General features: G+C 37.5%; 1 protein-coding gene across 1 annotated transcript in view; it reads right to left on the bottom strand.

The window, feature by feature from the left end:
- The window catches only part of PFKL (phosphofructokinase, liver type), a 189,572-nt gene extending 165,843 nt beyond the window's left edge, over window positions 1–23,729 (bottom strand). The window contains exons 1-3 of the mRNA XM_053698552.1: window positions 23,511–23,729; window positions 9,443–9,516; window positions 7,639–7,716 (exon numbers count right to left, since the gene is read on the bottom strand). Coding sequence (XP_053554527.1) covers window positions 7,639–7,716; window positions 9,443–9,516; window positions 23,511–23,595 — 237 coding nt within the window. The 5' untranslated portion in view covers window positions 23,596–23,729. The remainder of the gene's footprint in view (window positions 1–7,638; window positions 7,717–9,442; window positions 9,517–23,510) is intronic.
- Between the last annotated feature and the right edge of the window lie 221 nt (window positions 23,730–23,950).

Raw genomic sequence — 23,950 nt, 5'->3', positions numbered from 1 at the left:
CTCAGAGAGTTGTGACGCCGCAGACGACCCTGCCACAGTGGAGATTCCAGGTGTTGGTGGTCTAGAAGAGGAACTCTCCGCAGCTGGGTTAAAAATAAATACATTAGAATCGCATGGCCCTTGTACACAAGCTGAGGACCAACATGGTGATTAAGGAGGGGTTGTGGTGCCCGTTATGGTTGCAGCTGCTCTCTCAGATGATGTGAAACCTATACAGCTAATGATACATTTAATTAAACGTCAGAAGATGATAGGCTCTGCCGCTTTCACTAGTAACTTATACGCCCTTCAGCTTGTATAAGCGAACACATGGTCTGGAAAACACTAATCTAGGAGATCGTTGTTTAACTTCGGGGAAACATATGGAGGGCCGGAATATGATAAACTCTCATTACCCCTAGACTTGCCCTAATGTGAGGATGAGTAGATTAAGCTACATGGTATTGGGGCATATTTATTTTATAGCCCTCACAAAAGTTAACAAACTAACCAAAATGTTCAATAGGTGGTGGTGTGTGGGGGGGGGGGTGGTACTTAGCCCCACACCATGTGTGATGCGGAGGGGTTACATTTTAAAAGCAGAGTTACAATGGTAGTTATTTTGAATAGTGATCCTTACAGATTTAATCCATTCAGACTTTACATAGATTAGTGTTATTACCTATTTTGGCAACTATGTACTGTCCAGCTTAAAGGGATAGGAAAGTCAAAATTAAACTTGTCCGATATATAGAGAATGTAATTTTAAGACACTTTTTAATTCACTTCTATTTTCAAATGTGCTTTGTTCTCTTAGTATCCCTTGTTGAAAATGAATATGCACACATACTACACCAGTGGGAGCTGCTGCTAATTGGTGCCTGCACACATTTTTCTCTTGTGATTGGCTAACTAGATGTGTTGAGCTAGCTGCCAGTAGTGCAATGTTGTTCCTTCAGCAATGGATAACAAGAGAATGAAGCAAATATGATCATAGAAATAAATTTGAAAGTGGTTTAAATTGTATGTTCAATCTGAATCATAAAAGAACATTTATCCCTTTAACTTATCTTGACTTAACTCTAAGCTAGAGGTAATTACATTTTGTGTATTTAACTGTATGCCTAGCACATTTCTTGCTCGTTTTAGACACTTGATGTCTTCCTGTCTGCGGCCGGGACAGTGAAACATAGATGCTCTAGGCAGGGAAGGAGGTAGTTCCTCGATTATTTTAGACTAGCTACTGAAAAATAGTTTGAGATCTATTAAAATATTCTTTTTCAACCTTATAGCTACTAAAGTGCAGCAGAGGCTATGAAACTTGAGTATTTAGTACTGTCCACTAATTTAAATATTAATCCCTCTTTGCTTCTTATATTGTACTACCCTCCAAATTAAGTGGTTATATTTACTGATGTTTGAAATTATATCCCAAGGAACCAGGTACATATTGTTTTGTGTTCGTTTAATCCCTTTTAGCTTTATTCTGTCATTTTTTCCTAATATATTCCATTTCACATTAGTTAAATTGCTTACAATTTTATAAATTAACAGTGGGTCCTAAGATAACAGCCCCTTGGGGTTCAGATATCATAACACTATTTAAATAAATGTTTGAAAGTTTCATATATCTTTGACAAATCGTATACAAGTTTAAAATGGCTTTAGGTCCAAGAGTGACCTCTATAAATACTATCCTTCCTCTTCTATGTATAATAAGATTAGTCAGGTCCAAGAGTGACCTCTATAAATACTATCCTTCCTCTTCTATGTATAAGATTAGTCAGGTCCAAGAGTGACCTCTAAAAATACTATCCTTCCTCTTCAGTGTATAATAAGATTAGTCAGGTCCAAGAGTGACCTCTATAAATACTATCCTTCCTCTTCAGTGTATAATAAGATTAGTCAGGTCCAAGAGTGACCTCTATAAATACTATCCTTCCACTTCAGTGTATAATAATATTAGTCAGGTCCAAGAGTGACCTAATACCTATTAGGAGGAACATATACTATTTAATTAGAGTATTTGTATATTGATTTACCAAGCCCAAGAGTGGCTATATATCTAACTAGTTTACCTCCGTAAAAACTATTCTATTGTACACGGGTCCAAGTGTGGCCTATTATTATCTCAGGAGGTTCATATAATTAAAAAAATTGAGGTTTCAGTCATATTGGCCAAAACACTAGATTTGTATGATTAGATAAATATGTCATTGTTATGAACGTTGCTTTATCTATGTACAGGTTACGTGTTGTTAATACTAGTCCTTCAATATGTACTTTGTGTCTAACACGCTGATATTACTGTTTAGATATACTTGGAAAACACATTACTGACTAGAAGCTTCTATTTTAGATTTAGATTTTGCATTGTCCTGTACCCATTGTATTATTAACTATGTACTTTACTACTTTGACCTGAATCCATCTTGTACTCATATATGTGCAAGGTCATGTCATATTTGCTGTTATTTCTAAACACCAATAAAAAAAAATATTTACACACTCTAGGTTAAAGAGCATTTCCCCTTAAAAGAATATGGAGCAAACATGAATGGATTCATCCAGTAGTATTCCTACAGAAAAGCAATTGTGTCTATTTTTATAGACTATAGCTGTATGATTCATCCAAGTACACACACTTTACATATTTGTAGTTAACAGGAAACCAATCAATATCAAGTTAACTTATGTATTTGGTATTTATCTTGACTGTTATTTTACATCAGCAGTAGTTTATATAAACCTCCAAAGGGGTTAAACGTATCTGGGATATCCAACCAAATGAATGGCGGTTTGGTTAAACCTTTGTAGTATAAGTACGTTTTTATTCTTACCTGCAGAAAGGATACAAACAAGAATACAGCCAATTCTCAAGGTTAGTATATTCATTTGGTTTGCATAGAACAGTACTTAATATGGGCATATTAATATGTTTAAACAGTAGATAAAATAAATGTATATTAACTATACTTGTGACTGATATAGCAGATTGAATTATATTGTTCCAATAGGACCTAAATATTATTTTTATATTAAAACCATTCAAACTGGGTAACTGTGCATTAGGCTAGTAAGTTAAATTTACTAAAGGTAAAATATAGTTATTGTCTGGTAGGTGTCTCGAATACCTTTGTTACAAGATTTGAAGAAAAATAATTGCAATTGCATTGAGGTAATATCAATTAACTTGCAAATACATTTATAGAACTGGTAAATATTGTTCTTAGGTTATGTAGTATCTGCCAATATTTGCAGAATTGAATATTGTTAATGTTTCTTGCTACATAAACTTGGTAGTCTGTGGTTCCATCTAATCTGTTATTGCTACTAGTTGTGCTAATTTGTAATTGTTGACTTTATTTTATGTTCTTTAATCCTAAAATTTAAACCATTGTGTCTTATTTGTTCTGTAAGACTAAGTGCATATGTATATGCCAAATACATTAAAGAATTTTTAACTTAAGGAACATGAAACACAATATTTTAATTTCACGATTCAGATAGTGAATAGAATTTTAAACAACATTCCAATGCACTTCAAGGAGCATATTTATTAATGTGCGAGCGGACATGATACGATGTAGCATATCATGTCCGCCACACAGTTATGGAGACACAGGTGTGTGGAGTGTGACGTCACACTCCACACACCTGTGTCTCCTGGTAGTCACACCGCTAGCATTTGCCGAGTGTTTGTCCAACATGCCAAAATAAAGGTATGATCAATTTGCTTTACTTTGACTCATGTGTCTGTGTTGTGCCTTAAATAGTGGACATTTCTGGTCTGGGAGCAACTTATAAGGAAAAGTTTCTTTGTTTATTTACAATTATAGTCGTGTCTGGAACCGCGCATTTATACACGCTCAGGAACTTTAAAAACTGTGCACTCGGCATACATGTACTCTATGGAGAAGAGTATCTATTATGCCTCGGGTAGGACTGATTTCTTCGAACTGGTATGGTCCGATTGGAAAAACAGGTTTGATACTCTCTGGCTCCCCACCTTCGACACCTAGATGGCAGCACACCCCTAACCACATAGGCAGAAGACCCGGCCTCACCCTTATGTACCTGAATTGGCCCCTTTTTTCCAAAGTCATCTTAGCATATCTACCTTCCCTTTTCCCCTACCTCCTCTCCCCCTTCCCCCCTCGATGCTACTCTATGTCCTGTCAGGACACTGACATCCTTTTCATAGATATTTACGTTATGTCTGTAATGCTTACGTTTATGTCCTGATGTACTTGCATTTGATGTACGATTGTCTCGTACAGTTGTATCTATCACTCTTTTATTTCAAAAAACCTAATAAAAATTACAAATATTAAAAAAAACAAAAAACTGTGCACTCTTCCCCCCCCACCCCAATTTATTCCACAATGCTAATTAATATTTTCCATCTGGATAATTATTGTATTTCAGTATATTTTTCTAAATATTTTAACTATTTAGTGTCAATTTTATTCAAGCCAAGTCCCAGTCTGTGATGTATCATTTTGTTGCACTTACTGCTCGCTCTCAGATTCTCTTGTTCTGCTGTTGATCTCTGCACTGTGCATGCTACGGGGAAGGGGCACTGATATCACTGCTGAAGTGTGAATTGCTGTGCGGGCAGATCTAAGCCCATGCACAGCTGTTTGTTTTAGAACTGCTTAGGCTCTACCTCTGCTTTATTATACTCGTGACAGCTGAAAATAAATCACTGCAGTGGCAGCAAGCAGCGCTGAACCTGGTAAAATCAGACAGAGTACGGCTGCAATTACATAAATACTAGAATTTGGTCCACCTTGGATATTGACCAATACAACATAATTTAAAATGCTTCATTTAAAAAGTATTTTTTGCATTCAGAGAGCAATTAAAAATTTGCATGGACGCAGCATGGACATACAAAATATATAGTAAGTTAAAGTTGCACTTGTAAAGTAAATATTTATTTTGTTTATGTAAAATGCTTTATTTTTTGTTAATTCCACATTGCCTTTTGCAATGCTAATTATGGCACAGAATACTATATGGTAATAACTGATGCATTTCCACAGAGTAACAACTTTCTCAGACGCTGCAGCACAATCACATGCTCTGCAATACAGAGAGCCAGGGCTGCAGATGTGTTTCCTCTACGTAAACATACATAATATGCAGTGCACATCACATGACTGCTGTGTGTAACGTAAGGAACAATATGGCGGCACGCATAGCAGCATCAATTGCTGGATCAACATGAACATGAAACACAGCAAACAATCAGCCTGGAACATTTCATTAAACTATTGTAATTACAAGGTGTTGTATGTGCCTTTAAAATTGATGATCCCTTGCAAACCTATTCTGTTTTATTCTGTAAAATAATCTGTGGTTAGATGACTTTTTTTTTTTACGGTTTATCAATATTCCTATTTTTGGAGTGTCATGAACAATTCAACTGAAAGGAAATACCTCAAATGAAATAATCTTAACCATAGCTCTTGTGTTATCTTTTAATTAAACAACATTAACTTCATTTACTTGCCCCTCATCACTCAGCTACAGGTAACATTTTTGTGCAACAGATGCAGTCACACAAGATTATTACAATTGCAGTTGGCCATACACAACAAACCGATCTGGCAGGCTGATGTGATTAAAGGGACATACAGGAGAAATAATAAAAGGTTCTTTTGCACTGTGGCTTGAACAGAACTGTGTTTTTATTCTTCTCAAAGGGGTTAAAGTCTGCACTGGACCAGGATGCACTACTGCTCCAAAGCTGAACATGGCCACTGAGCCAATCAGGGGTGGCATATGTATGCCACTCCCAATCACCAGCTGTGCTCAGCTGAGAATCAGCAGTGCAGGGCCAATCCATTATATCTGCTTAATCCCTTTGTAAGGGAGCCACACAGCTCTGTTCAAACAGCTTAATAATAGAATGCTTTAGCACATTAGAACATTTTCTCCCTTTAAATATTCTAAAAATAATTAAAAACTACCAAGACAACATTTTACTCCATAATCCCACTTATATAAACACCACTTGCTTCTGTATAATATTGTGCTTGTCCCACTCTCACTAAAAAGATTTCATAAAGCACATTTTGTAACCTGCAAGTGCTGCAGATCAGTATCCGTTTTATGAGGCGCTAGCAGCAAACCCAATGCATTATCTGATTAGTTGTGCATCCGGTGACCTCACGGATACTTGGGCCAATCAGATGGGCACTGTAATTCACCCAACTTCACTATTTGTTTTTGCCTCTGCCTGGGAGGTTAGGGGGGCACCCCACCGATCCTCTGGAATCACACGAAGTGAACCCTTGGGAATAAGGTTTAAAAGGGGGGCTTTGCCCACCTTTAGCCCCCAAGACGGAGGCAAAAATAAATAGTGAAGATGCGGAAATTACAGTACCCATTATATATATGGTGTAAAATGTATGTGTGGTGTATAATGGGTTACATACATGTTACATGCATGTGTACTGGTGTAAGGGTCGTCTACAAGGCATTAGCGCTCATCCTGAATGGACCAATCAGATCATACATAGGAGATAGGCGTTAATGCATGATCTGATTGGCCCGTGACAACCAATCGGATAATGCATCGGGTTTGCCGCTAGTGCCTAGTGGTGGTTTAGGCATTTTGCAGAATTCTGAAAAACTGTTACAGATTTAGCTTTTTGGCCTCTCTAGGGATCGTGAGACAAAGCAAGATTTTGATGCAACAGCAAGGTGTCCAATGTCCTTTTAAGTGCCCTTATGGAAAAAGACTTTAATTATCTATATACATTACCATTCACAGAAAAATCTATATAATGCAATGGTATTAATAAATGCTTAACTAAACATGAATAATTTAATGTTTAAAGGGACACTGAACCCAAAAAAAAAAAATCTTCAGATAGAAAGTTGCTTAAAATTGCATGCTCTAATTTACTCCTATTATCATTTTTTCTTCGTTCTCTTGCTATCTTTATTTTAAAAGCAGGAATGTAAATCTTAGCGGCCAGCCCATTTTAGGTTCAGCACCATGGAGAGAGCTTGCTTATTGGAGGCTTACATTTACCCACCAATAAGCAAGCATAACCCAGGATCTCAACCAAAAATGGGCCGACTCCTATGCATCACATTCCTGCTTTTTAAATAAAGATAGCAAGAGAACGAAGAAAAATTGATAATAGGAGTAAATTAAAAAGTTGCTTAAAGGGACACTGTACCCAAAAATTTAATTTCATGATTCAGATTGAGCATGATATTTTAAGCAAATTTCGAATTTACTCCTATTATCAAATTTTCTTCATTCTCTTGGTATCTTTATTTGAAATGCAAGAATGTAAGTTTAGATGCCGGCCCATTTTTGGTGAACAACCTGGATTGTCCTTGCTGATTGGTGGATAAATTCATCCACCAATAAAAAAAGTGTTGTCCAGAGTACTGAAACCAAAAAAAAGCTTAGATGCCTTCTTTTTCAAATAATAATAAGAGGAGTAAATTAGAAAGTTGCTTAAAATTGCATGCTCTTTCTGAATTACAAATGAACAAATTTGGGTTCAGTGTCCCTTTAAAATTGCCTGCTCTATCTGAACCATGAAAGAAAAAAATTTGGGTTTAGTGTCCCTTTAAATATGTACATGGTATTATTAACAAGACCACATATAAAGAATGCATTAAACTTACCAGCTGGATTATATTCGATACACTAAGCCAATCTGCTTGCTTAATACAGTCTCCTCCAGCAACAAGTCCTTCATAACCCTGCATTACAAGTAATTTTAGAATGAATAATCTAGGCAACAAAAATAGATCAAAATAAAGAAAAAAGAAAACATACAATTTCAGGGGAACTGGCCATATAAAGGGAAACCTTAGTGCCAAGACTCTGCATTACAAACAGCTCTACATATTTAAAAGATAGTGTTCTGGCACATGTAGAAAACTTGTCTTTAGCTTAATGCCCCTTTAAATGCAAACAACTCCCACTTGAAATATTTTCTGCAGGAAAATACTAATTGCACTTCTTTCAAATGCATAATAGAAACACTTCCTTTTAACCCTTTCGTGTCAGGGCTAAAGTGCCTACATCGGAACAACTGTTCCGATGTAGACAAATTGAAACCACTCGATCGTGCACACGATCGCGAGATTTCAATTATTGGATCGTGTCTAAGGGGCGTCCCTACAACCCTAGGAAAGCCCTCCAGACCGCGATCAAATCCTGACAGCACAGAAGGCTTCAGGACAGCCGTTAGCTATGACGTTCTATTCCGTCATAACGGCTTTAAAGCCCAGTCTAATTATGACGGAATAGAACGGCATAACAGCTTTAAAAGGTTACATTTATTGATGCAAATAACCAATTGACAGCAAATAAAGCATCAAGAACAGAGAATTCATAACGCTCTCGCTCTCTAAAAATTATAAAAATCAAAGAGGTTTAAAATTTATTTTGAATCAGGAAGGACATTTTGTGCACATCCATTTTTAGACAGACAAAGACTGCTTGCTCACTAATAAAGACAACCGCTGCAGCTCTACTGGTGAACACAAACGCACCATAAACAACTGCTCTGTAGTGGCTGTCTGCAGCTAACTGATCCTGTAAGGGAGGCAGTGGAAATTTGTCTGCTCACTAAAAATGGATACTGTTCTGTGAACTGAGAGAGGGTAGAGATGTTCATACAAAAACAAACACAACATTAACAAACCTTTAAAATCCATTTCAGGCAACAAACGTTTTTGTCAGTGTGTGTGTGTGTGTGTGTGTGTGTGTGTGTGTGTGTGTGTGTGTGTGTGTGAAGAGTGCGCTCTTTTAAAAATATGTATATATAAAAAAAACAAAAAACGGAGTGTTCATACAGTGTAGATTACATTACATAGGGCTAAATTTATCAACACTGAGGCGTACAGGGGCGCGTATACGCGCCCCTGTACGCCTCAGCTCGCCTATAGCGGGGCGAAATTACCCGCAGGTAATTAATATTGCACACGAGCGCAATTTTGCGCTCGCGTGCAATCCCACCACCTGCCCGCGCACAGCCAATCACGCACGGGCAGGAGCTGTCAATCTCCTCGGTCGTACTCAACCGAGGAGATTGAATTTCGCCACAATAGAGGTGGCGTAGATGTTAGGGAAGCAGCGGTCTGGTGACCACTGCTTGATAAATAAAAAACTTGCTGCCGTAGAGGCTTGATAAATCGAGCCCATAGTGTGCTAAGGTGTTTCTGAAGCCCAGTCTGCATCTCTTCAAAAAGAGGGCATGCAAGTTCAAAATTCAAGAAGAAGAGAAAAAAAAAAAAAACACACATTATCCCCCCCACCAAATAAAATTATATATATATATATATATATATATATATATATATATATATATATATATATATATATATATATATATATACACATACATACATACACACACACACACACGTTTGCTGCATCATTCTGTCATTATCAAAATACATTTACAGAGGAGAAACTAACCTCATATATCAGGAAAACTTTAGCCCCAACGTAAATTCCCATACGAGTAACAGCACGAACAGCTGCATTCATTCCTGGAAATAAAAAAAAAATATAAAAATCAATGAATAAGCAAACAGAGATAATAAAAGGACTTCTGGTTATTCCACCCTTTTCTTTTCCTCTATTGAGGGACACATTTTTCTAAACATATTTGCAATTTTAGTAATAAGAAGCACACAATAAATTAGACATCTTTGGCCACATGATGGCATTAAAAGTAGTTTTAAAATCTATTCGGTTTCAAAAAAACTAAAATAAAAGTAATAAAATAATATTATGCTATGATCCATAGCCCTGCAATCATACACTAATAAAGCTGTGGAAGTTCTCTTTAAAAGGGTGTGAAAATCAAAAGTAAATTTTCATGGTTCAGATAAATCATGCAATTTTTTTAATCTGCTATTATCATATTTATATACTTAAAAGGGATAGAAAGTTCAAAATTGGAATGTGCATATAGAAGCATTTTTGTAAGCAAAAAGTATTCTAGTTATTACTGTTTTTTTAGTGTCATATGTAGGGCTGCAACTAATGATTATTTTCATAATTGATTAATCGACTGATTTTTGTTTCCGTTTAATCGGATAAAAAACAAAAAAAATTGAATAATTGTTTCATATATTTAAAAAAAAAAAAAAAAAAATATCCACATAAATTACTGAGCTTTGCAAGTATAAACTTCAGACTAAAACTTTATATTAACACAATTTTGAAGCTGCAGAACACTTTTTTTTTCTCCAAAATTAAGCAAACCAAAACCACAAACAGTTTGAAAAGAGGTAGAACTAGAAAAGGTAAAATATAACTATTTATAACATTCTGTTATTCACTCTTTTTTTTATATATATATATATTTTATTTATTTTCTCTTTAACAAACAAACAAACCACAATAACAATTTAGAAATGCAAGTCATACAGTGAATATTCATGAAGACGCAGCTTCCAACATAATAAAGAGAGAGAGTCAGAGCACCCATAATAGATGTATACCTTAAAACATAAGTTGAAAACAAAATTACAATAATGCCAAGTCGGCTAACTAGATCCTGAAGAAAAAAAAAAAATGAAAGATACATAATTATACCACTTCTGCCTTTACATAGGCAGTAAAATTATTCGGACATCGAGCTCCAACTCTATACCTATTCCTTTCTTTTCTTAAAAGGATATATGGATCGACTGTAGGACAACCGTAAGACAAGACAAAACAATAACAAAAAAAAAACACAAAGGATATATTCCTCTCCTCCTCTCCCCCCACCCCGGCTATCCCTCCCGACGATCCCCTCCAGGCTGCTCGATCCAAATATGTGGAAAGACATTTAATAAGGTCAGTTCCGCAAAGCTCACTGATAAGAAAGGGGAGAGAATCAATTTTTGAAGAGTATTTGGATAAGATAACAGGGGACCATCTCCATAGAAACTTCTTAATTCTTTTCTCCGAAGTATCGTGGAGATGGTATGATTCAAAGACAATTTGGTCTTGAAGTGTTTTAAAACCATGGTTAATCCTGGTACATGCCTAGCTTTCCAGTTTTTGAGTATACAGTATCGGACTGCAAGTATAATTGTATTTAAGCTATTTATGGTATTTCTGTTAAAGGCGTTTTTTGGCGGAAATAAAAAGATGACATCCTCCGCAGATAGGCCTATTGTAACTTTGTATAATTTGTTAAACCAATAAATAATTTTCAGACACAGTTGTCTAACTTTAGGGCATGTCCAAAACATGTGAAGTGCATCTGTCCTAAAATATGCACAACGGGGACATAAATTAACCGAGGAAGGATAAAACTTAGTTATTTTCCAAGGTGAGAGATAAAAGTTATTAATCAGTTTCATATGTGATTCATTCCAAGCCACCCGTACTTTACATTTACGTACTGAATCAAAGCTCTGATTAATTATTCCATGATCTACCGAAGGGATTATTGGTGACCAGAATTTACATATATTATCCCTAATAAGCAAACTCTGCTTATTCAGCATAATATCATACATCAGAGAAATCGACGAGTCCCCTGTTGTAAATTTTTGTATACAGAGCTTAATATCCGACCAGGCCACTATGGATGGAGCACACCAGTTCTGCGCTGAAATGAAATGACGAATTTGGAAAAAAGCAAATAAGCTAGACTTGGGTATTCCATATTTACTAAAAAATAACCTCAGCTGATAACATTTGATAGTTTTCGTCAAGTAATTGTTTTACATAATGTAACCCTTTTTCAGCCCAGTCTTTAAATGCTTTTTTTTTTTTTTAATAAATTTTTTATTGAAGTTAAAGTAAAGATTAACAAACAAGATTCGCCTTTGAACAAATGTTACATCAAAATAAGTATTACATTGTCTATAAGCAAATGAACATGTAGAGATAAGATTACCCATGAGGTCTACAAATGGTAACAGACAAGCTTTTAGGCGAGATAGAAAGAAACTTCATTTTATGTTATATTATGGGATAGTTGATCTCCACAATGCAGAAGATAAGACTCTTTAAACTATCATGGTCAGTGATATTAGCCTGTGGAGAATTGGCATATGTATTGGCCACTCTTGGGCCATAGTATATAAGGGGGGGGGGGGGGGGGGGGGGGGAGATCAGCGGGTGAAAGCCGCTCAAAGTATAAGGGGGAGGTATGGGGGGGAGAGGGAAGGGGGGAGTTCATAATATATTGGAGCTTTAAATAGGTTCTTCAACTGTTAAATAGCTACTGAAGGTAACGATAGGGTTATCAAATACACACGTATGTACAGTTTATGAATAACAGTGGGCAATCAACAAAAAACCTTTCCATATTCTGCAATAATAGACCTTAATGTATGTTTGGCTCTTTAAATCTCCCTTTGTCGCCTGATAGGCGTAATAGGGGATAAGTAATAGAATACAGTTACAGTACTAAGTATCTCTCATCTGGCCAGCTATATATCATATGAAGTAACTCACATGCAACAGGATTGATAGCAGTATACAATATCTAAGTAGGCAGATAATTAAAATATGGAATGTAAAAAAACATCATTATCTAACTATTGGAAGTTTGATTATAATTCAGCTAAACCAGAGTTGTTATGAGAACTTATAGAACTTTTAGAGGACCGAGCATGGCTGCTCTTTAAATATTAAAGTTAACCTTCTAAATAGGGAGAGTAAAATACCGGGTCTCAATCTTGGGACCATTTTTAAAATATAGGATCATGGTGGGGATATACCTCTAAGATATTGGTCTGTGAAATATAAACATAATACTCAATATAACAATATATTAATTTGTGTCTCTCCTCAGAAGCAGGTAGGTTATAGTCTGCTCCCCATCAAGACATTGGTTGCTAAATGCGCCAAACAGAAAGCATTGGGAGAGTGAAAATTATAGCTTCCTAGTCACAAAGGACCAAAGAGTAGTAGTCCCCAACTCCGAGATGGGTCAGTCTATTGCAGGGTGGAGTTTGAATCCAGTGAGGGGGTCGCCTTGGCTAGATACTGCTGAGGGGCCATCTTGCGGACCCCTGGGGGGAGATGATTCCACGGCGGGGCTTCCACTCTCAAATCTCCAGATGGGGTTTTAGGAGAAGAGGTTGTAGGCTTATCTGGTAGAAGATCCCATTTCGAGAGAAGGTTTCTGGCTTGTTCCGGGGATGTGATAATGTGTTGCAGATCATCTTTAGTTACAAAGAGACGTACCGGAAAGCCCCACCTGTACTTAATGTCCTTACTCCTGAGGATTCTAGTAAAGTCCCTGTATGCCCTTCTTTGCTGGAGGGTGTGAGGTGAGAGATCAGGGAAGATTTGTAGAGTATTGAACTTCGTGGGGGTCAGTGATCCTGAGTTAACTGCTCTAAGAAATTTTTCCCTAAATGTGAAGTAATGCAGTCTCACCACCACATCTCTCGGTTTATCATTCGAGATGGCTCTCGGTCTAGCAGCTCTGTGGGCTCTATCGATGAGGGATTCAGGATCTTTCAAAGGTCCCAGCACAGCTGTAAAAACTTCTTGCAAGTAGGATTGTAAGTCCTTGGGAAGAACACTTTCAGGGATGCCCCTTAGGCGAACATTGTTGCGCCTGGAGCGGTCCTCCAGGTCTGCAAGTTTGGATTCTAATACTGAAATTTGGCCTGCCAGGATTTCGGAGTAAGAGATAAGGTTGGTATGGTCGACTGAGAGGTCCTCTTGCTTGCGCTCCAAAGTGTCGGTGCGCTCACCAATTGCGGCAATATCTCTTCTCAAGTCAGAGCATGACTTATCAAACCTTTTGCAGATGGATTCATGGTGTGAGGTCAACATGGTTTTTATCTGAATCATCATGTTGTTGTTAGCGTTGGCAATGTCTGCCAGGCTTGCGGGTTGTGAGGTGGTTGAAGATTCTCTCTCAATACTTGGCTCTGAGCGGCAGGTTGAATCAGAGAGGTCATCTTCCGAGCATTGCTCCTGCTCTCTACGGGATTGCTGGAAATGTTCTTTCATTGTTCTCTTCGGACCTGTGGGACCTTTTGTTTTTCTTCTGTGAGCCTGCGACATAGCTCCACAAGGTAGATGTTGTGAACAGTCAGCGTGGAAGAAAATAGCTGCTTCAGGTGTGGGTTATGGGAGCAAACAAATGTTGACAGAAATGTTCGTGCAGATTTACTATATGCTAATAAAAAATTTTCTGCAAGTGAAGACAAAGGTGACCCAGTTAGTAACTTGTCTCAAGGGTCAACAGTATTCATAAATATTCTTATTACTTCTGGGGATTCTGCTCTGAAGGTTTCTCGTCTTTCTATTGTTGTTTGGGGTTACTTTAGATAAAAGCCAGCAATAGTATCTCTGCTTAGAATTTTTATGCAGAAAAATAAAAAATAAATAAATGAATAAATAGCAAAATGTCCAGCAGGATGCCCACCCTATATATGTTGGGAAGAGGAGCTGTAAATTAGGGAATTTGGTCAGGATACACTTGTCACTGGATGCTGACAACTATACAGTTCAGTACATTTACCCAGCAATGGAGGGCAATACTTGCTGCAACATAAAGATAGGCTCCATATGTGATTAAATTTGTGGGCACAGTTCTGTGGAGGGTGAGGATGTTATATCACTTAGCGCTGCTATGTTTAAGCTGTTTGAGGAGTGTTAATCTGAAACTCTTATTTGGCAGCTTAGCCTAGCAGCGTGGAACTGTGAGTGAGGCAGAGGTTGAGGAGTGTATTTTCACTTAGGTAGTCTAGTGCATGTATTTCACATACCAGTACATCTAATATAACTCTTTACTAGATGATTATAGTCAGCTTTCTTACCGCTCCTCTGTCTTCTTGGCTTAATGTAAAGGGAGGCTCCTGCCGCTGGAATATGGAATGTGTATAAGCGGAGATGCGGCTTCCCAGGCCGCAAGATGGCGATTATTCGCGCCAATTTTCTTTTGCCTTTATATTGTATTATTTAGTGCGGACCAGCTCTCAGGCAGCCCCCTCGTCGGTTACTTAGCCCAGCTTGGTTACAGCCGCAACCGGAATCTCCTCTGATGCTGCCCGCAGTGAAGGTTTGAGCTCGGAGTTACCTCCCACAGAGATCTGAGCGCCGATACCTATAGCGCTACACTGCCTCCCGGATTACAGAAATGTTACAGAGCTGCCGCGCCGGAGCGGGGTCCCGACCCCCTGGTCAGCAGAGTTGTGGGTCCGGGAGATCAGCCGTGGTTAAGCAGGGAGGCGGGTGTGCATCACTTACAACTCTAGGAGTCCTCTCTTTTGTTTGGGTATTGCGGTCAGGTTTGTGAGGGTGATCTCTCCCATCCAGGGTCCAGTGTCTGAGACAAAAACGTCCAATTGATCACCACTTCTATGCCCCTCACTCATACAGGATGGCCAGTATATATAATAGTCTATGTAGGGAATTTAATTAATCTAATTTTTGGCCCAAACTAGATAACTATGAGAGAGCTCTTGCAAGATGCGTCTCTCCTGTTTGGCGGTTAGCTCCGCCCCCCCTAAATGCTTTTTGATATAGCCCTGGGAGAAAACTTGGATTACTTAGAATCGGTAGAAATTCTGAAAAGGAATAATCTAAGTCTAGAATTATACAAAAATTTTGCCATGCCTGTACTATGTTCTTAATAGAAATAAGACAGCTAACATTCTGCGGCAGTTTCTGTGCTTGAGAATGTAAAATAGCTTTAAGAGAAAACGGGGCAATTAAAAAGGTTTCTATCTCTTCAGATGATACTATAGGGAGTGCAGAATTATTAGGCAAATGAGTATTTTGACCACATCATCCTCTTTATGCATGTTGTCTTACTCCAAGCTGTATAGGCTCGAAAGCCTACTACCAATTAAGCATATTAGGTGATGTGCATCTCTGTAATGAGAAGGGGTGTGGTCTAATGACATCAACACCCTATATCAGGTGTGCATAATTATTAGGCAACTTCCTTTCCTTTGGCAAAATGGGTCAAAAGAAGGACTTGACAGGCTCAGAAAAGTCAAAAATAGTGAGATATCTTGCAGAGGGATGCAGCACTCTTAAAATTGCAAAGCTTCTGAAGCGTGATCGTCGAACAATCAAGCGTTTCATTCAAAATAGTCAACAGGGTTGCAAGAAGCATGTGGAAAAACCAAGGCGCAAAATAACTGCCCATGAACTGAGGAAAGTCAAGCGTGCAGCTTCCAAGATGCCACTTGCCACCAGTTTGGCCATATTTCAGAGCTGCAACATCACTGGAGTGCCCAAAAGCACAAGGTGTGCAATACTCAGAGACATGGCCAAGGTAAGAAAGGCTGAAAGACGACCACCACTGAACAAGACACACAAGCTGAAACATCAAGACTGGGCCAAGAAATATCTCAAGACTGATTTTTCTAAGGTTTTATGGACTGATGAAATGAGAGTGAGTCTTGATGGGCCAGATGGATGGGCCCGGTGGCTGGATTGGTAAAGGGCAGAGAGCTCCAGTCCGACTCAGACGCCAGCAAGGTGGAGGTGGAGTACTGGTTTGGGCTGGTATCATCAAAGATGTGGGGCCTTTTCGGGTTGAGGATGGAGTCAAGCTCAACTCCCAGTCCTACTGCCAGTTTCTGGAAGACACCTTCTTCAAGCAGTGGTACAGGAAGAAGTCTGCATCCTTCAAGAAACACATGATTTTCATGCAGGACAATGCTCCATCACACACGTCCAAGTACTCCACAGCGTGGCTGGCAAGAAAGGGTATAAAAGAAGAAAATCTAATGACATGGCCTCCTTGTTCACCTGATCTGAACCCCATTGAGAACCTGTGGTCCATCATCAAATGTGAGATTTACAAGGAGGGAAAACAGTACACCTCTCTGAACAGTGTCTGGGAGGCTGTGGTTGCTGCTGCACGCAATGTTGATGGTGAACAGATCAAAAACACTGACAGAATCCATGGATGGCAGGCTTTTGAGTGTCCTTGCAAAGAAAGGTGGCTATATTGGTCACTGATTTGTTTTTGAATGTCAGAAATTTATATTTGTGAATGTTGAGATGTTATATTGGTTTCACTCGTAAAAATAAATAATTGAAATGGGTATATATTTGTTTTTTGTTAAGTTGTCTAATAATTATGCACAGTAATAGTCACCTGCACACACAGATATCCCCCTAAAATAGCTATAACTAAAAACAAACTAAAAACTACTTCCAAAACTATTCAGCTTTGATATTAATGAGTTTTTTGGGTTCATTGAGAACATGGTTGTTGTTCAATAATAATATTAATCCTCAAAAATACAACTTGCCTAATAATTCTGCACTCCCTGTATATTAGATCCAGTGAGCCAATCTATCGCTGTTTTGACCATAGCAGCCAAATTATAAAGTTTAAGATTAGGGAGAGCTAGTCCCGCTGCTCCAGTGTTTTGCATTAATCTTCCCAGAGTAATCCGAGGCTTTTTATTGTTCCAAATAAATTTGGAAAATAGAGCATTGATGAATTTCAAATCCTTATTTGATATAAATAAAGGGATGTTCTGCAAAGGGTATAACAGACAGGGAAAAATAATAGGTTTAATTAAATTGACACGTGCTATCATGGATAGTGGAAACGCCGCCCAAAGTTGTAGATCTGCTCCAATCTTTTGAAATAAAAGCCCAAAATTAGCTTTATACCAATGACTAGGATTTTTATGCAAAACTAGACCTAGATATTTAATAGCGTCGACTCGTTTAATGGAATATTAGGTACTACTATATATTATTAAGCACATTAATTCACTCTTTTCTAGATTTATCTTGCACCCAGAAAAGGAACTAAAGATTTTCAAAATTTGTAAGACAGACGGAATAGACTGTTGCACATTAACCAAAAAAAACTAAGACATCATCTGCATATAACAAAGTTTTAAGGAATTGTATGCAAAACGGGACTCCTGATAAAACATCTCTAAATCGTATTGCTAGGGGTTCCAAAGCAATATTAAAAAAAGAGTAGAGGGGACAGGGGACACCCCTGTCTGGTGACTCTCTGTAATATTATTTTAGGAGATAAAGTCCCATTGAGGAGTATAAAAGATATTGGGTTATGATATAATCTATGAATGAATGAATTGTACAAATTCTCCTTTAAACCCAAACGGCTCTAACGCCCTAAATAAACACTCCCAAACAATTGAATCAAATGCTTTGACAGCATCCAGGGAAAGAATAGCAATATATTGCCATAAAGGCTTCTTCTTACCTTGGTCCACATTCCAAGCATAATCCAAAAAATTAATTTACGAATATTTTTTGTTGGGTTTCTGGCTACCATAAATCCGGTTTGATCTGGATGAATAATTTTATGCAGACAGATAGTCTCGAAGCAATGATGGCCATTAGTATTTTATAATCTATGTCCAGAACTAAGATCGGTCTATAAGAGGCCGGATCTTCCGAGTTTCTACCTTTCTTTAAAATGAGTGAAATATTTGCCGCAGAGAAATAACTTGAGATAGGATTCTTTGTACAGAAATAAAAATTAGAGTTGTTCTAATATCAAGAGTATAGCTTTGCCAAGACATCTATAGAACTCGCCGGGAAATCCGTTTGGTTCCGCTGCTTTATTCATCTTTAAATTATCTATAGCTCTTTCTGATTTCCTCCGTTGAAATTGGGGCATTAATTGCTGTTAGATCCTCACTAGGTAATTTGGGTACCTTTATCATATTCCAAAAGATGTCTTGGTTAGCGTTATCTATTTCAATTCCCGAGTAGAGCCGTTGATAATAGGTATAAAAAAATGTTATTCACTCTTTCAGAAACTTTGCATTGAAGTGCAAAAATGTCAACATGTCCACATGGTCCTAGCTGAGGCTAGCACTATTTTGCAGCTATGTTGCCTGCAGCAGAGAAGAGGAGTTCAGATCGTGTTGAGGTGTCTGAGATACAAAATTAGGGTTTTGCCAATTTCGCCAAAGTGGGATATTTATCTTTGTTAGCTTTACCAATGCAAAGTATTTTCCTCCTTGGCAAGGGGCCTCTCAATAAAGTAAGCCTGGACTTCATTCTAACATAAAAAAATATATATCTTGAATATCTATATGCATTGAACCAGCTATAAGGTTAGAGAAAAATATCTAGTCCGCTCTAAAAATAACAGATATATACTTAGAGGTTAAATCTGGTACATATCACAATTTATAAAAAAAAAATTAAAAAAAAAAATTAAAAAAACGCTAAGGACTATCAATAACAGGACAAAGCCATACACATTTATCTATACTGTACATGTAAACAGCTATACCAAGCAATCCACTAATAATTGTGCAAACGGATAATAGTGCACATTGGTTCAAATAACCATAAATCTAGGGCTAAGGGTAAATAAGCTTGGCACTATATCATGCAAAGCATAGTCCCAAATCACCTGATTTAATATAAACAATCCAAATGAGGACTCCTATTATTTTCTGGATTGCACATGAGCCAGGCGTAGTTGTAAACTTAAAAAGAAACTTATACTGTCCAGAAGAAGTGAAAAGTAAACGTTTGTAGACGTCCTTTAGGATAAGGACATAACCATAAAACACAATATCATGTGCATGAGCACAGACCAACTAATTGCAAGCCAACTAATCGATTATGAGATTCGTTGACAACTATTTTTATAATCTATTATAATGATTAGTTGTTGCAGCTCTATTGCATATATGCTGTGAGGGCCTATGCAACAGTATTCAAATACCACACCTTCTTAGAGAGTCAGCAGTGACTTGCATGACACAAATCAAGTCTTCACAGACAATACACACCTCTGCCAGCTCTCTGAGATTGAATACTTATGCACTAGCTCTCACAGCATATGTGTGTATGCCACTGAAAAACAACAAAAATTATAAAACTCTTTCTATTTAAAACTGAAATGCAACCACATGCACTTCAAAAGGTCATTTCTATCCCTTTAATTCAACTTGCATCCTTTGTTGAAAAGCATAACTAAGCTCAGGAGCAGGAATAGACTGCTGTGATCTAGATGGTGAATGGTAGCTACAAACATATGCCTCTTGTCATTGGCTCACTATATATATATATATATATATATATATATATATATCTTACGATAGGTTCAAGTGGTGCATTGCTGCTGTTGAAACGATTAGCCCCTTTGTAACTAGCCAGCACAATAAGCCCATGTGGGTTGAGTACAATAGTTTCTCTTAGTATCAAGATCAATTTAAAGGGACATGATACCCAAATGTTAAAGCACTTGAAACTAATGCAGCGTAGCTATAAAACGCCGACTAGAGAATATCACCTGAATATCTCTATGTAAAAAAGGGAAGATATTCCTAAGTATTTCCTAAGTATTCACAACCCACTGTAAAAAGACTTTAAGCAGCTAATCAGGATTCTTGTCCCAGGACTTGCAAGGGAGTGTGCATCTGGCATGTGCAGGTACAGTCATGTTATTTTTTTTCTATTCAATTTATCCTTTTTCTGATGGGACTTATTTGTGTACATTGGAACAAAGTTCCGATGTAAACAAATAAGTAAAAATTGAAATTATGTGATCTTGTGATTTCAATGATGGGATCAAATCAGGGGGAGTGCCTATCATGCTACATTTATTTTTGACATTTATAATAAAACGAGAAATAAAAAAAATTAAAAATTAAAAAAGTATAAAGCTTTTATAGCCCTTAACAGACACCTCTTTTGTACACAGAGGCTGTCACTTCAATCCAGTGAGATCTCCGTAAAAGTAAGCTCATATAGCAACATTACTTCCTTCACAAATACTTCCTGGAATATAGCGCAACTGAAATGAAGTAGAAAATGTATTTATTTATTTTTTCACAATCAACACCAAAATCGTTGTTATTTAAAAAGATAGATAATGCTTTTACTACCCATTCCACAGCTTTGCACAACCAAAAGTGTTATATTAATATACTTTATAACATTTTACCCTCTAAAATTCTGCCTGCTTCTAAGTCAATATAGACAGCCTCTTAAAGGGACAGTCTACACTAGAATTTGTATTGTTTTAAAAGATAGATAATCCCTTTATTACCCATTTCCCAGTTTTGCATAACTAACACAGTTATAATAATATACTTTTAACCTCTGTGATTATTTTGTATCTAAGCCTCTGCAAACTGCCCCTTTTTCAGTTCTTTTGACAGACTTGCAGTCTAGCCAATCAGTGCCTGCTCCCAGATAACTTCTCGTGCACGAGCACAGTGTTATCTATATGAAATATGTGAACTAACACCCTCTAGTGGTGAAAAACTGTTAAAATGCAATCTGAAAGAGGTGGGCTTCAAGGTCTAAGAAATTAGCATATAAACCTCCTAGGTTAAGCTTTCAACTAAGAATACCAAGAGAACAAAGCAAAATTGGTGATAAAAGTAAATTGGAAAATTGTTTAAAATTACATGCTCTATCTTAATCATGAAAGTTTATTTTGGCCTAGACTGTCCCCTTTAATCAGGGATAGGCAGGTGTCCGTACACGGACACTGGTGTCTGTGACTAGCCCTTGCAGTGTCCGCCACAACCTTAGTAGTATCTTTTCTTTCTGATTAAATAATAGGAATAAAAAAAATATGTAGTGTGAATAAAGTTAATGGCTTGTCAAGAGACTGCTAGCGATATTGGGTGATAAGCTATGGAATAAACAAAGCCTGAGTGAAATACTGGATGTGGATCTGCATCTGCATAACATCCGGCACTATACAAAGACACAGTAGTGACACTGGCACATGCGTATAGCCAGAGGAGGGCTGGTTATAGAATCAGTGGTATCTGCATCAGTATATTAACACCCACCACTTTATAATGACACAGTAGTGTCACTGGCACATGGGTATAGCCATGGGACGGCTGGTTATAGAATCAGTGGTATCTGTATCAGTATAATAACACCCAGCACTATATAATGACACTAGTTTATGGGTATAGCCAGAGGAGGGCTGGTTATAGGATCAGTGGTATCTGCATCAGTATAATAACGCCCAGCGCTATATAATGTCACAGTAATGACACTGGCACATGGGTATAGCCAGAGGAGGGCTGGTTATAGAATCAGTGGTATCTGCATCAGTATAATAACACCCAGCGCTATATAAATGTCACAGTAATGACACTGGCACATGTGTATAGCCAGAGGAGGGCTGGTTATAGAATCAGTGGTATCTGCATCAGTATAATAACACCCAGCGCTATATAATTACACAGTAGTGACACTGGCACATGGGTATAGCCAGAGGAGGGCTGGTTATAGAATCAGTGGTATCTGCATCAGTATAATAACACCAAGCACTATATAATGACACAGTAGTGACACTGGTTTATAGGTATAGCCAGAGGAGGACTGGTTATAGGATCAGTATAATAACACCAAGCACTATAAAATAATGTTTTTAATTTAAAATGTACCTTGGTGTCCTTCACCAAGGTCTGTACTTTGGAAAATGTCCGCCACAGCCTTTGTTTGTGCCTATCCCTGCTCTTAATCACATGCTTTTTTTTTATTATTATTTGCTTTTCACAACAGGAGCCTACTAGTGCATGTGGACCATATAGATAACAGTGTGCTTATGCCTGTGAAATTGTGCACAATACTAATTGGCTAAAATGCAAGTCAATAGATAATAAATAAAAAGTCATGTGATCATGGGGCTGTCAGAAGAGGCTTAGATGATATTAACAGAATTATTTAAGGAAGTGCGATGGATGCTCAATAGATTTGATCTACTTAAAGGGACACTGAACCCAAATTTTTACTTTCGTGATTCAGACAGAGCATGCAATTTTAAGCAACTTTCTAATTTACTCCTATTATCATTTTTTCTTCGTTCTCTTGTTATCTTTATTTGCATCTAAGTTATTTTTTTGGTTCAGCACTTGTTTATTGGTCGGTTAAATCAATCCACCAATCGGCAAGAACAACCTAGGTTGTTCACCAAAAATGGGCCGGCATCTAAACTTACATTCTTGATTTTCAAATAAAGATTCCAAGAGAATGAAGACAATTTGATAATAGGAGTAACTTAGAAAGGTGCTTAAAATTGCATGCTCTATCTGAATCATGAAAGAAAAAATTTGGGTTCAGTGTCCCTTTAACGATTGTGAGTAAATATGATATAGTAACTTTTGTATTTTCATCAGACAGGGGAAGGATATATTAATATCCTTTTTAGTGTTATTATTTATTTATTTTTTAAAGCAGTGGCCTTGGACTCTGTGACCTTATCAAACCCTGACATTTAAGAATCTGCCAATCATTATAATCCTTAAAGTCCAAAGTTTTAGACAGGCCTACTACAGCTATAAGGATAAGTACATTCACATTCAAATTATAATTTAAAATTACTTTGTCCTGCAAACATGCAAGCGTAACTGAACATTTAAAACCAATAAATAAAAAATATGAAATTAACTTCCTATAAAACGGATTACATATAATGAATCAAATCATCTGTAACAAAAAAAAAGAGGTGCCCAGGGCAGTGCTATGATCTTTGGAATGTTCAGCATTATCGAGGCTAAGGAGCAAGTGTCACCTCCATAAGCACAGAACAAATGCCTATGAGGCTGACAGGATTCCTCCTCACCTTGTGCCATCTCCCCGCTAGTAAGTACAGCTATAGCCTTCCCTGCTCCTGACATCCGTAGTTTTTCCAAATCCACAGCCGACATGTTTCCGGATTTCACTCAGGACGACCAGTCTTTCTTGCCAGCTTGATCCCGTATACCGAAAGCTTAGAAACCCGTGATGTACGTGCAGAGCACCGTTTCCTTCTGCATCGACCTTCAACCCCTCCAGTCTAAGAGCGTGACTTGAGGGAGGGTTGCTGAGCTGACACCTCCCACATTACTGCTATTCCCTCCTGAGACACATGAATAAATATGTATTCAATATATGGTGATAACGGGTCGTCTGTTTCTGTTGGTACTTGCTAAATTACAGCGATAGCTATGAATACTGTACTCATAAAAGCTAAAGTTTATCATTTTATTAGAACAAACGGTTATAAATTCCTTCGGGAGTCAG

This window comes from Bombina bombina, chromosome 1, assembly GCF_027579735.1.
Source record: "Bombina bombina isolate aBomBom1 chromosome 1, aBomBom1.pri, whole genome shotgun sequence".
NCBI lineage: Eukaryota > Metazoa > Chordata > Amphibia > Anura > Bombinatoridae > Bombina > Bombina bombina.
This window is presented reverse-complemented; position numbering and strand designations above follow the sequence as displayed.